Raw genomic sequence first — 12,640 nt, forward strand, 5'->3', positions numbered from 1 at the left:
TATTAATCAGTGGACAGCTTTTCCTCATTTGAATTGAACAATAGGAGGGAGAGAAGTGCACATTTATTGAGTCTCTACTGGGTGTTACTGTCCTTTAAGGCAGTATTCCTGAATCCTAGCAATGTTTCACACTGCTTCTGAAATTAAGTGGCCCTGGATTTGAATGTCTTTTTTCATGGCTATTTTTTGAGACTTTGCCTAAAGACTTTGTAATTGTTGAATTTTATTTGAAGTTTAGATAAATTTGTATTTTCATACTTGAAATTTTGGGGGCTTTGAGACTTCCATAGATAATTGAATAATATATGTGATCCTTAGAATTCTTAAATGTAACAGAAACCCAGTATAAAGCATCTTCAGGTGGGAACATGAAAATTTATTAGCTTACTTGTCTGAAAAGTCCAAGGGTGTTCTGGCATCATTCCCAGGCTGAATGATGTTGGGTTTCTGTTTCCATGGTGCTCATTTAGTGGCTGTCAGCAGTCCCAACTTACATCTTACCAGTTTAACCAGTTACTAAGAAACAGGATGGCCTTTCTTCCTGACTCTCCTAGGGAGTATTCTGATTGGTTCAGCTCAAGTCACATTGCCGAAGCAATTGCTATGACCAGTCAGCCACTGACCCTTTTAAAAGCTACAAAATACAGAGCATGAAGGAACCTTTGCTCTCTGCCCACATGTTCTGCCAAAGTCAACATAGTAACTGAAGGCCCTCAGGGAAGGAAAAGCCTAGGTGGGGGCTAGGATGCTAAGCAAAGAATTGTTCTGTATAATACCAAGAGCTTCAAGGTGGATAAATCTGTCAATTCACCTGTTTTTTCATTTCATAGATAAACACACTCAATTGAATACTGAATTACCATCATTTATTTGGAGGATGTTTTTCCTGTCTTCTCTCTACAGAGCAGAATCAGAAGTCTGAGGAAGCTCACAGGGCTGAACAGTTGCAGGATGCAGAGGAGGAAAAAGATGATTCAAATGAAGAAGAAAACAAGGACAGCCTTGTTGATGATGAAGAAGAGAAAGAAGACCTTGGCGATGAGGATGAAGCAGAGGAGGAAGAGGAAGAGGACAATCTGCCAGGTGGTGTGGATGAGGAGAAAAGTGAAGTCAGTGACCAAGGGCCCCTGAGAGAGGGCAGTGTGACCCAGGAAGGAGTTGAACCTGATGAGGCTGAAGAAGACGTCACAGAGCAGCCCCATTCACCTGATACAGAAGTGGCAGAAGATGCATTGAGGCAGCGCAAGAGTCAGAATGCCAGTAAGGGACCATAGATAGGTTCGGTGATGCAGTTTCCAACAGTGAAGCCCAAAAGAATATGTCAGCTTTCCTCTGGTCTGCAATTTAAACCAAATCCTTAATTTTTCCTGAGAAAACTTCTCCCTTAAAAGATGATCTCTAGTGGCATTGTATCATAGGCACAGGCCTCATGTACCCTAAGGACAATCTTTCAGTCATGACAATCGAGAGATAAAAACAACATGCTGTTATGATTTGTTTGGGGGATCTGGATGGGAACAAGTTCATTTAATTGGGGCTTGAGAGTCTTAACCAGAGGAGGCAACCCCCAATCGTTAGCACCCTCTGGAGAAAAAGCTACAGATCCATAAAATGAAGGCAAAGTAGCCTTTACTTCTGAGCATCCTCAAAGAATAGCAGAAGTCTTGCTTCCTTTTCATGTGTTAACTATTTATTTTGTGAAACTGTAAGAAACATCATGCACCACAGTGCACAAATATTTGTTTAGAGATTGAAATTGAGAGGGCCCTGGATACGGTTTTAGAAAAGAGCTTGGAAATATGCCGGCTCTCTAAATCTCCTTTGTTATGTTTTATTTCTCCAACTTTTCTACTATGAGCCTGCAGACTACCCACACTCTTCACAGTTGTTTCTCACGTAGAGATGCAGCAGCCAGGTCTGCTTCCACCATGTTTATTCTCATTTGAAGGTTTAGAAAATCTAACACAACTGATGAAGCCCTGACTGCCAACTATCTCAAATGAAATGTTGTAACCTTTGGAGTTTCAAAAGGAAGTAGGGATTTTACAGGACAGATTTTAAAACAATTTTTTTGGCCAACCTGTAGTAGTTTTCTTTTTTCAGAAAGTTTCTTTAGCAATGCTTTATATTTTTTTGAAGCCAGAAGTGATCTAAGTCTTGCCTAGTACAGGGTAGCCTTGTGAAGAAAACTTGAATACTGTGTTGTTTTGTTTCCATCTCAGGGGGTTCCTTGCCTCTTGAAACACTTTAATAATAACTGGAAACTGTTTCTAGTTTCCTTCACTTGATGTGCTTTTGGTGAAAAAATTAATGAAAGTCAGTATCAGGAAGTAAAAGATTTGATTTTGTTTCCATCTTCCTTAACTTCTAGAGAATTGTATCTTTGTAAATCTCTCACTCCTCAATCTACTATAAGTACCCAGGGAACCCAATTTCTTTTCAAAATCCATCCATCTACTTTTCTCTTACCTGATTTATGTCTTAGAATAAATTCATAAAATTAGATTCCAAGCATATGAAAGATGCTTAAAGTCAAGCTTATACCCCTTGGGTCCAGACAGAATAATGAGTACAGGTTTATGAAATTCAGAAAATTTCTGTCATCTTTAAAAAGGAAATGCAGTCTATTTCTACCTGACTATTTATATAATCCTTTCCTTGTATTAACTGTGAACAATGGGGCTCACTGGTGGGGGAGGCTCTGAAACTCTCTGCCCTCCTGTAGTTGATTGAAGCTCCTTTCAACTTTGCACAAAGGAGGTTTTTACTGGGAGAATTGATTTTCAAAGATAGTTATTTTTCATCTTTCCAACTCAGCTAATAGTCTCTTCCCTAATATGCTGAAGTTTGTTAAAGTTGCTAGTAATTGTGCTCTTCAGACCATCACAGAATTGATGGACTGGGAGGAAGAATTTTGACCTGACCTGTGCCTGTTTCTTCCCCTCCCTCCAGTTCCCACCCCTCTGACACACCTTCACCCAAAGTGCCATGGTTCTGATGGGGGCAGTTCTACTCCCTGACACCAGGACGCTTTTCTGGATACTCTCAAGCTAAGCTGTGCCTGTCCTCCTGTCACTGGATTTCTTTCTCTTACAATCAACTGTGTAAACGAAGATTTCAAAGAATAGTGAGTTCAAGTTTAGAGTTATGAAATAAAAAAGGTTTCATAGATTAGCTTTTCTAAATAATGTCCCTCCCGCAAATAGAATTTTTTAAAGTGAAGTTTTCAACTAGAGGAAAGGCATGAGAAAGAAAACACGTTCTACTTTGTTTTTTTGTTTTTGTTGTTGTTGTTGTTTTTGTTATTTTTTTTCTTAAGTGTAAGCCCAATTTACAGTTGGACCCCAAATAATACCTAACTACATAAAAGAAAAATGTACTTTCTTTTTTAAAAATATAGAGTGGGAAGAAAAACATCGTGGGAAAAGGATCCAATAAAAGTTTAAGTATCTGTCTATAAGAACCATTTTTTCCTTTTTTTTTTTTTTTAATCCTAACAAAAGATAGCTTTTCTAGGAGGTGGCCTGATCCATACACACATCTAATTTATTATCTTTCCACTTGAACCTCTAGGTTTGATTTCAATACTTAATATAAAACTAAAGAAAAACATCAACCTAAACTTAAAGTCAGATCAGCATTTCAGTTGTTTTTTTTTTTCTATAGATAATATATTTAATTCAGTGGTTAAATGCATGGAAAATGTGATTTTGATTTTAAATTTTTAAAAAAAAGTCATGCTTCCCTCTATTGCAGTATCAGTTTGTTTAATCATACAATTGTGTTTTATGTGAATTCAGAATAGGTGAATGAAGTAAAGTAATGATTGTGGAGTATGGGTACATAGCACTTTATGTGCAGATAGTTGGAGCAGGGTGCCTTGTCACTGATTAGAAGGAATGTGAAACTTCTCGTTACCCTATTGTTGATTTCTTTTATTATTCATCTCCTGCTAGATCTGCTAAAAGAAGCCTGCTTGGTTAGGGATCTCACTGAAGCAATGCACAAGCAATTCCACTTTCTTTCCCTTTGAAGTATAATTGAATAGGTCAGGGATAGTGCCTGTTTAATTCACAGGGCATTGTACTGTTTGGCATGTACTTGCAACATCATCTTGAGAATATGATCCCTGTAAGCTAAAAATAACTACCTATAAAAAGTAAACAGGCTTTGAATAGGTTGGCTTTTGCAGCTATGAAAGCTGCATTTTTATTTTTTTATGATCCCAAACTCTGTTGATAGTTTGGAGGTTGCTTCATGATTTGAGTCTATGTAAGTTTTTAGATCTGCATCCTGTACCTCCTTTGGGTTGGATGATTAAAATGCTATTTAAGGGAATACTTGCCATCCAACTTTGTTAGCAAGGCTTTTGGGACTTTAGCTGCTCTGTTGCTTACAGGATGGGAAACATTAAAGGGTCCAAATTAAAATAAAAAGGTAGAAAAGAAGGGTAAATTTCAGTGTAAAATCTTGAGCATGAAGTGAGAGAAAGAAGAGGAATTGGTGCTTCTGCTAGTGTTTGTCAGTAGGTCCTTCATCTCAGTGTTGTAGTGTTATTTCTGTCAGTATTATACATGTGTGGTGAACCCATCCTGTCAAATATATCAGCATTTTGGAGGTTATTCATGTAAATCTTTTGTGCCAACAAAAAAGTTCCCTCTTGTAGTATCTCTTTACCTCAGTCTTACATTTTGATTCTCTTGAGAAGATTATAGCATATCTTGCAAAAGCCAAATGTTATCAAGTCTGATGAAACCTGATGGGGCTGTTGTGAACAGCTTTCTGAAATTGGAGGTTTATTTGAAAACTTCAGCCCAGGATATGGCCTTCAGATGGCTTATTCTCAGTAAAATTTATGTAGACTGTGATGCTTTATATATGTGATATGTTTTCGGTATAGTTAGATCATATTTGTTAGTAGATACTTTTCTTTGTGGAATGCAGTTGTTATACTAAAGACACTGCTTATTTGTACTGTCATGCATTATAAATTTGTTATGTATATTTTCTGTAATGGTTATTGATTATTTTGCCGATTCATTTAGTGTTTTGTTTATCCATGTATTCTTTGTTTCCTTAAAAAGCATCTTTAGCAAGTGAAATGAGAAATCAAGATATTGTTTCAAGCAGTACATTGCCTATATTATAGATCATCTGATACAGAATTGTACATAATCCTTAATCCTGTGTGGATTCACTTTATTGTAAATTTTCATTTATGTCAAAACCCAATAGTGATGACTACGTAAATGCAAAATAGTGTATTGCTTTTCATATAAGTATTTTCACAAAACCATTTGCCTAGGCAGTTAAAAATATTACTTTGTTAAAAAAGTTTTTTTCTTTTGTGTTTGCTCTTTATCTGTCTGTTCATTCCCCGCCTCTCCCACCCCAACTCTGTAAAGACCAAATTATGTGCCATTTAGCTGCTCAAGGACGAGTTCTATGATTCAAGAGCTTCTCATCATCATAGCCAATTGTATTGCCTTTACAAAATCATTCCACTCACCTCCCAGGTTCACTTTGTCCTGAGGTCTGGGAGTGGCAGGACTGGAACTGATGGCAAATGATGCTGTGATTCCTCCAAGACACTGTGGACCAACCTGGTATCCTAAATAAGACATTTGGAAAACTCCATTCTACACCTGGCTCTCTTGCCACTATTGAAGTAAAATAGCACAAAGGAGGTGAGGCAATTCTTTAAACACTTTCAGGCCTTAATGTCATGGGAGATTTGATTTTTCTCTTGGAAGATGATAGTGGGATATGTAGTAAGAAAGTTATTAAATTGGTATACCTCTAAATCCCTCCCTCAGAGTAACTAACTCTGAATCTTATTTCCTCCTACAGAGAAATATGTATGTTAGCTTTGTCTCAGCCTATATAAACTTGGTTATTCTTGGTAGAGATTCTTTGCCAGCCCAGCGAGATAAATTCTGGCCCTTACTTTCTTTTTGAAGAGAAAGTTATGAATTCACTTTCTCTCTAATCTTTGCATGAACTTTTCCTCCCATTTCAATATCTGATACTCTTATCAGAAATTTATAGATTTCTCAAATATTCTGTTTAGTAGACATTTGACTAATCATGTTAACTTAAATATTATCCTTTGGAAAGTCTTCACCATCAGAATTCATTATGTACTACTGTCACTTATGGAGACCTTTTCTAAAATTATTTGTTGTTGTTGCTTAGGTAGAGACCATAGGATAGACCCAGAGAATATATGTGTTCTAGGACAATCTTAATTACTGAGCTGTTATTCTATGGAACTGATCTTCAAACAAGCTCTCTGTGTATAAGTTCTAAGCATGAAACTCAGTCTAATAAATAGCATTAAAACCCAGCAGTTTATAAGTTGACCACACACTCATTAATTACTTTAGCCACTAACATTAGTGTACAATGCATTATTTAATACTTTTGATATCCTTGACTGTCAATAGAAGGGAAGGCTCTCTCCACTGGTGGAAAATAGCATACTACTGCAATAGTGGTGAGAGAGCCAGGTATAGAATGGAGTTTTCCAAATGTCTTGTTTATTTAGGTCAGTCCATATATAACACCATGGGCCAAGCCATTGGATTATAATTTTGGCATCAAGACATTTGACCCTCTTTTCAAAGCATTTGTTCTGTAGACTCTGGAAAAGTAGGAATTACCTTCTAACAGAGGCAATTATCTTTTTAAATGGCATAAAGGAAGGTAATTTTTTTTTAACATAGATATTGACATGTTTTAAAACTGTATTTCTGCTCTTATACTATAAGAGGAAGATAAGCCCCTGTCTTGTGATTCAAACTTGTTCTTATTAGTAGGTCCAAGTAAATGACTTCAAGAAACTAGTTCATGGCTCTTCTTGGGCTAGCAGAAAGGTCTCATTCATAAAATGCATAAAGTGGTGATTTATGGCCCAACCCAAGAAGAGATTATTGTGCATTGTATGTCAAAAAGAGTTTTTGATCAAAGGAATTTTTAAATTGGTGTCCTCTAAGGAGCTAATAATGTGAATCTTCAAGGAGGAGTTTAATCTCTAGCATTTCCAAAACACACTTTTCAAGAAATATGGTAGAAAACATTTGAAAGCTCACTATAAAAGCTAGAGATCTTGGCTAAACTATAACTGGTATCTTTTTAAAGGCAAAGTTGATCTCAAAAAGAACATGAGGCTGAAAATTTACCATGAAACAAATAAACATATGAGTTAGTACCAGGACTGTCCCAGTGCTGGTGATAATGGTAATGGTGGTAGTAGAAAGCTGTTGCCCTAGGAAATAGCAGAATATATGTTTTATTGGCCACATGGTTAGAGGATAAAAGGTGTTGGCTGCCTCAAGATGGCATATTGGAATTTAAATAATATCCCATTTACATACTTGGCAAAACAAGTCTGTTCACTAGCACAAGAAAACCTTTCTTAGCCTGGTGTATGTGTTGATACACAATAGGCTTCTCTAAGAAATTGTAATCATGAGTGTGACCTTATAAAACTTGGAGTTTGAGATTAGTTCCATAGTCTCAAAACAAAGAAATTATAAGGCTAATGGAGCAGCAGGTGAGGTCATATAGGTGAAAGCAACAAAACTACTCTTTAAAACATCCCCATCCTTGCTTAAAGATTCACATAGGTAAAACCCCATTTAAGATGAATTCACAATCCAAAATTACTGTATTAGCTTTTCTTATCTGTGACCAAAATAGCTGACAAGAGAAACTTAGAAGAGGAAAGAATTTAAATTTTTTTTTTTTTTTTTACGTTTTGGTTAATTGTAGGTTGCCTACAACATTTGAGACCTGAGGTGAGGAAGGAGAGAGAGAGAGAGAGAGAAGGCCAGGACAAGGTACAGTCCCCCTAAGGAAATACCTCCAGGAAGCAATATCTTTCAACCATGTTCTATCTGCCGACAGTTTTTATCACTACCCAGTGGTCATAGAACATCAGTGGATTAATCTACTGATGAAGTCAGCCTTCACATTTCAATCAGTTTTCAAAAGCCCTACCTCTAAACATACCTGCATTGGGGACCCAAGGCTTCAATACATGAGTCTTTGAGGACACTTCATGTCCAAACCATAATTACAAATCACACACGGAAGCAATTCATCAGACAGCCGATTAGACTTGTCTAAATTCTTGAGACAAAATTATTATAGAAACATCATAGTTTTTTTTTTTTGGAAAAACATTAGAAACCTGAAAGGAGTATGAAATATAAAAAGGTACTTTTTTTCAAAATAATGTATTTGAGTTTCATTCATCCTGTATATATTGGTTCAATACTTTTTTATTTTATTATTATATGAACATATTACCCATAAGTTCTATTATTGTCAGGTATATACAATGTTTCTATGTAACTGATCCTTTGAATATTTTGACTGAGACATTCCCTGGATGATGATGATGATGATGATGATGATGATGATGATGATGATTATCATCACCTTTGGGAGAATTACCATAATGTTAGAAATATATTCCTCAGGACTTTCCATGATTTGTTTTGGAAACGCTAGAAAGCAACATATGTTTCCCTAGCAGGCGGGTAGCTGATGATTGAGAAAAGACACTGGAACAGATCTTCCTGGGGTTGAGTCTAGGTCCACAGCTTGTCATGGATCTGAATTTAAGCATGTTACCTAAAATTTCTGTGTCTCATATTTACAATGGTATTAATAGGAAACTTCCACATCATTAATCAGGAGGTAGAGGATTTTAACTAGCTCTTTCAATGAGAACAACATGAAAAATTGCTTTAGAAACAATATAAATATGCATGCATATATTTTATATGGCATTAGAGTCTACAAGATATCAAAGAGCTAGGGGTTATCCTGGCATTCTCGGCTATTTTTCTCCTGAGGGCATTTGCTCTTTCTAAGAGGAGAAATAGGGGAGTGTTGATAAGCTTAGGGATGCTTTTGAGAGTATCCCCTGGCTGAGGAGATGGGATTGGTTAAGAGTGGGAGGGTTTATGAGACCCTTTCATTTGGGTTGGGTCTCTGAAACAAGTAATGTTAAGAATAAGGATGAACCAGAAATAAACACATCCAACAGAGATCAACACTCAACCTTTATCTATCCAACTCCTGAAATCAGAATAAAATGATCTTAGAAGCAAGTGTAAATACTGGGAGGAAGCTAATTGGTGATGATTGTGTTCTTAGGTTGGATGATGGTTTTTTTTTTGTTTTTTGCTATGAGGTAGGAAGCCAGTTACTAATTAAATTCTGAGGCTCGGATAGCCCTGTCAGTGGATTATTGCATTCAAAGGACTATAATCCAGAAATCGAAAGTATAAATGATTTTCTAAATATTATTATAATTCTCTCTTTTATTCCCTGAAGCTATTCATTCCCCAAACTAGTGTATTGCCTCATTATATTTTTATTCTCTCCCTAAAAATTCTTTGTGGTGTTCCCCCAAAGTATCAGCACCAATTGTTTTCTTCTCCTAGCCACTTTCCTTTTAATACTAACTCTCTTCTTTACTTTCTCTAAAGGAAGATCCTCTTTCCACAGATTCTTTCTGACATAGATATAAATATACTGTCTCTGTTTCTAAGGTTCATCTTGCTGTACAACAAAACCATGGATCTCTAGGAAAGTACTAAATATCAAAGACGATGGCCAGAATTCTCCTTTAATGAGAGAGGAAAAGGGTAGGAGGCCTTCCATATCCATGTGTCCAAAGGACTTGTCCCTGTATACCTACTACATTTTCCATCTGTCAGCCCTTATCTGACATATTTAATTTATGCTGGCCAGATCAGAATTCTTTCCAGGCTTTTGTCATAGAACTTTTAGACTTAGTTCCCTCTGCCAAAATTCATCTTTGTCCTCTCCACAAACATTGTAGGTAGAAAATGGAAAATTTCCTGAAGGCCTACTTATCAGATTCAGGATTTAATCCCACTCATACCCTCTCCCCATTCAGAGAATCTTCAGTTTCCTCCAGTCCCTGTTCCTTGTGTAAGGAAAGCTTATATTGCTTTTAAGCACCCTCATGGTGGAGTCTACTCTGGAAGTTCCTTCTCTACAACAGAAGCAAGTGTTGGACACTTTCAGCCCTCCAGATTTGTCTGGGCAGGTTGGGGTGATCCTCCTGTGGACTCACCCGTGTTGGATTCTTTTAGATTCCTCACCATAGGAAACCTATTGTACTGCCGTCAAATTGGTGCCAATTCTTCAAGAAGAACTGTGTGTGTAGGGGATCCTGAAGGAATTTGGGCCCTGTTTATGCTTACCTAAGAAGGTCTGAATAAGATGGATTATGCTTGCTATCACTCCCAGTTCCCTAAATCTGCTCAAGGAATGTAATATGGGCCCCATAAGATGGTTCTTGAGGTTGTTGCAATCCATTCTATTGCCTCCTCTGGTTGGTCAGCTACTTTAGTGCTAAAAATTCTTGCTCTTGGATTAAGAATGTAGCAAATTGTGGCTCACTTGCCTATCTACTTCAGCCAGGGGATTGGCCAGGGCTCATGAGTCACATCTTGCAATCATTCTACCTCAGGAATTCTCCCAGCCACATATGAGCACATCCTTTCCACCAAACATTACATTAATTTCAGCCTCTTTAGTTTTACCTGCATAAGACATCCTTGGAGTAGGATGGTAGGTGCTGCACCTCTTTAATTTTGTGTCTGTGCCTTTGTATCACTTTAGTGGACTGCTCTAATCACAGCTTTTGATGGTTCCAAGTGGTATTGATGTAGGCTATTTTTCTTTGTTAAGAGTGTAATATAATGTCTTTAAAAAATCAGATGGCTATTGAAGCTGCTCAAAGATAATATACAGTTTGCAATTTCACAGGGAATATTTGCTTCTGAAGAGAATCTCAAGTTTACTACATCAAATTTGCTCCTTCAGTCTGATATTCTAATTGGAAACATGCATCTCCCTACCCGCAACCCACCACCAAATCAGTTTTCATATTATCAAAGCCTCAACCACATTGCTCTGACTTTCTGGAGTTATTTCAAAAACCATTCTTCAGTTCCCACTTCTTTATTCCATTGCTCATGCATTTGACTTTTATACCAAATATGCACTATTGATTTGGGTAATAATTTAATCCAAGATGTGATAAGTGTCACATCACAAATCTGAAGACCTATAGATTCACTGCCAGAATATAAACTGTCTAAATTTAGTGACCCTACATGGTCCAGTAATTCCAGCTAACAAAACTCAGAATCACAAATAATTATTTTTATCTCTGGAAAGAATTTTAGTAGAGTCTACTTTGTTATCTAGATTAACATATATTAAAAGCTCCACACATTTCTTTTGTTTTCTTGTTCTCTCCTACACAAGTCTAAGTGCAGAAGCACCCTGGAAGGTGGTATGAACATTACTTTTGAGTCAGAACCTTCAGGGTCCATCTTGACTCACTAACTACTTGTGTAATACTGAGCAAGACATTTCACCTTCCTGGAGCGAATCCAGCAAGTCTACACTGCCTAAAGTCTAAATTAACTTGACTTTATTATTCTATACTGTGTTTGTCATCATAATTTTTCCAGAAACACTTGCCCAGGAAAATAAAAGTGACAAATAACTGTATGTTCTATCCAGGGACCTTCTAAAAGACCCACCAAATTCTTCAATAGAAGAATCTTGTGATCTTGTAAATTGCATTCTGAGCTTTACCCAATGCTAACCAAGGCTTCAGTCACTTGGAGTTTTAATAAATATTTCAGTTTTGCCATCTTTCATCTGAGGTGCAATGAAGACTTCTTTGAGGTAGCACTCTGTCATACCATAGTAAGCAAAAAAGCTTGATTTTGTCTCATTAAAATTTGTTTTAGAGATATTCTGGTGTACCACCAAAGGGTCTCAGTGTTTTCAACTTACTGAAAGCTATTGTTGAACTACATCAGTTGTACTCAACTGTGATTTCACACTAGAATAACTTGACATTTAAAACAAGCCCATACAACTTATTTCAGAATGCTTTGGATAAAGGGAACTGTGGGGGACATGATGTGTGCAGTCATCCCTACAAGAACTCAGAGCTTGATTTAAGTGCTAGGCTGTTGGTATTATTTTGAAGTTTATATTTATTAAAAAATAATTGTGATTAGGAGCCCTATACTTTTTACATGAGGTCCTGCAACTTATATAGCTGGTCCTTGCTGTTAGGAGATACAGCATGAGTATTTTATACTTCTTCAAGTGGTTTTAATGTATAGCAAGAGATAAGGAACAGAGGGCTCGTACTTCCCTTGAACTATAAAACATAAAAATAATAACATTCGGTAAGTATTGAGTGATTATATAAAGTGCTTTATACATACACTCTCATGAGCCTAACAGACAAGACCTAAAAATTCTTAATATACAACCTCCCTCCAAAGTATTATATTCCTCTATTAAGTGGACTCATTAAGTGAATTCCTATTGACTGCATCTATATTTGTTTGCTATTGCTGCTGAAACAAATTGACCACAAACTTAGTGGCTTAACACAAACATTTATTAGCTAAAAATTGTGGGTCAGAAATGATGGGTCTTATGGGGCAGTTTAACTTACCTCTTTTTGTTGCTGTGACTAAAGGATTTGACCAGAACAACTACAGAGGAGGAAAAGTTTATTTGAGGGCTTAGGGTTTCAGAGGTCTTAGTCCATAGAAAG

At 36.7% G+C, this 12,640-nt stretch overlaps 1 protein-coding gene across 1 annotated transcript in view; it reads left to right on the top strand.

The window, feature by feature from the left end:
- The window catches only part of Tmx4 (thioredoxin related transmembrane protein 4), a 40,326-nt gene extending 34,972 nt beyond the window's left edge, over positions 1-5,354 (top strand). The window contains exon 8 of the mRNA XM_076851541.2: positions 904-5,354. Coding sequence (XP_076707656.2) covers positions 904-1,274 — 371 coding nt within the window. The 3' untranslated portion in view covers positions 1,275-5,354. The remainder of the gene's footprint in view (positions 1-903) is intronic.
- Positions 5,355-12,640: the final 7,286 nt, after the last annotated feature.

The sequence above is a fragment of the Callospermophilus lateralis genome, chromosome 3 (assembly GCF_048772815.1).
Source record: "Callospermophilus lateralis isolate mCalLat2 chromosome 3, mCalLat2.hap1, whole genome shotgun sequence".
Classification (NCBI taxonomy): Eukaryota; Metazoa; Chordata; class Mammalia; order Rodentia; family Sciuridae; genus Callospermophilus; species Callospermophilus lateralis.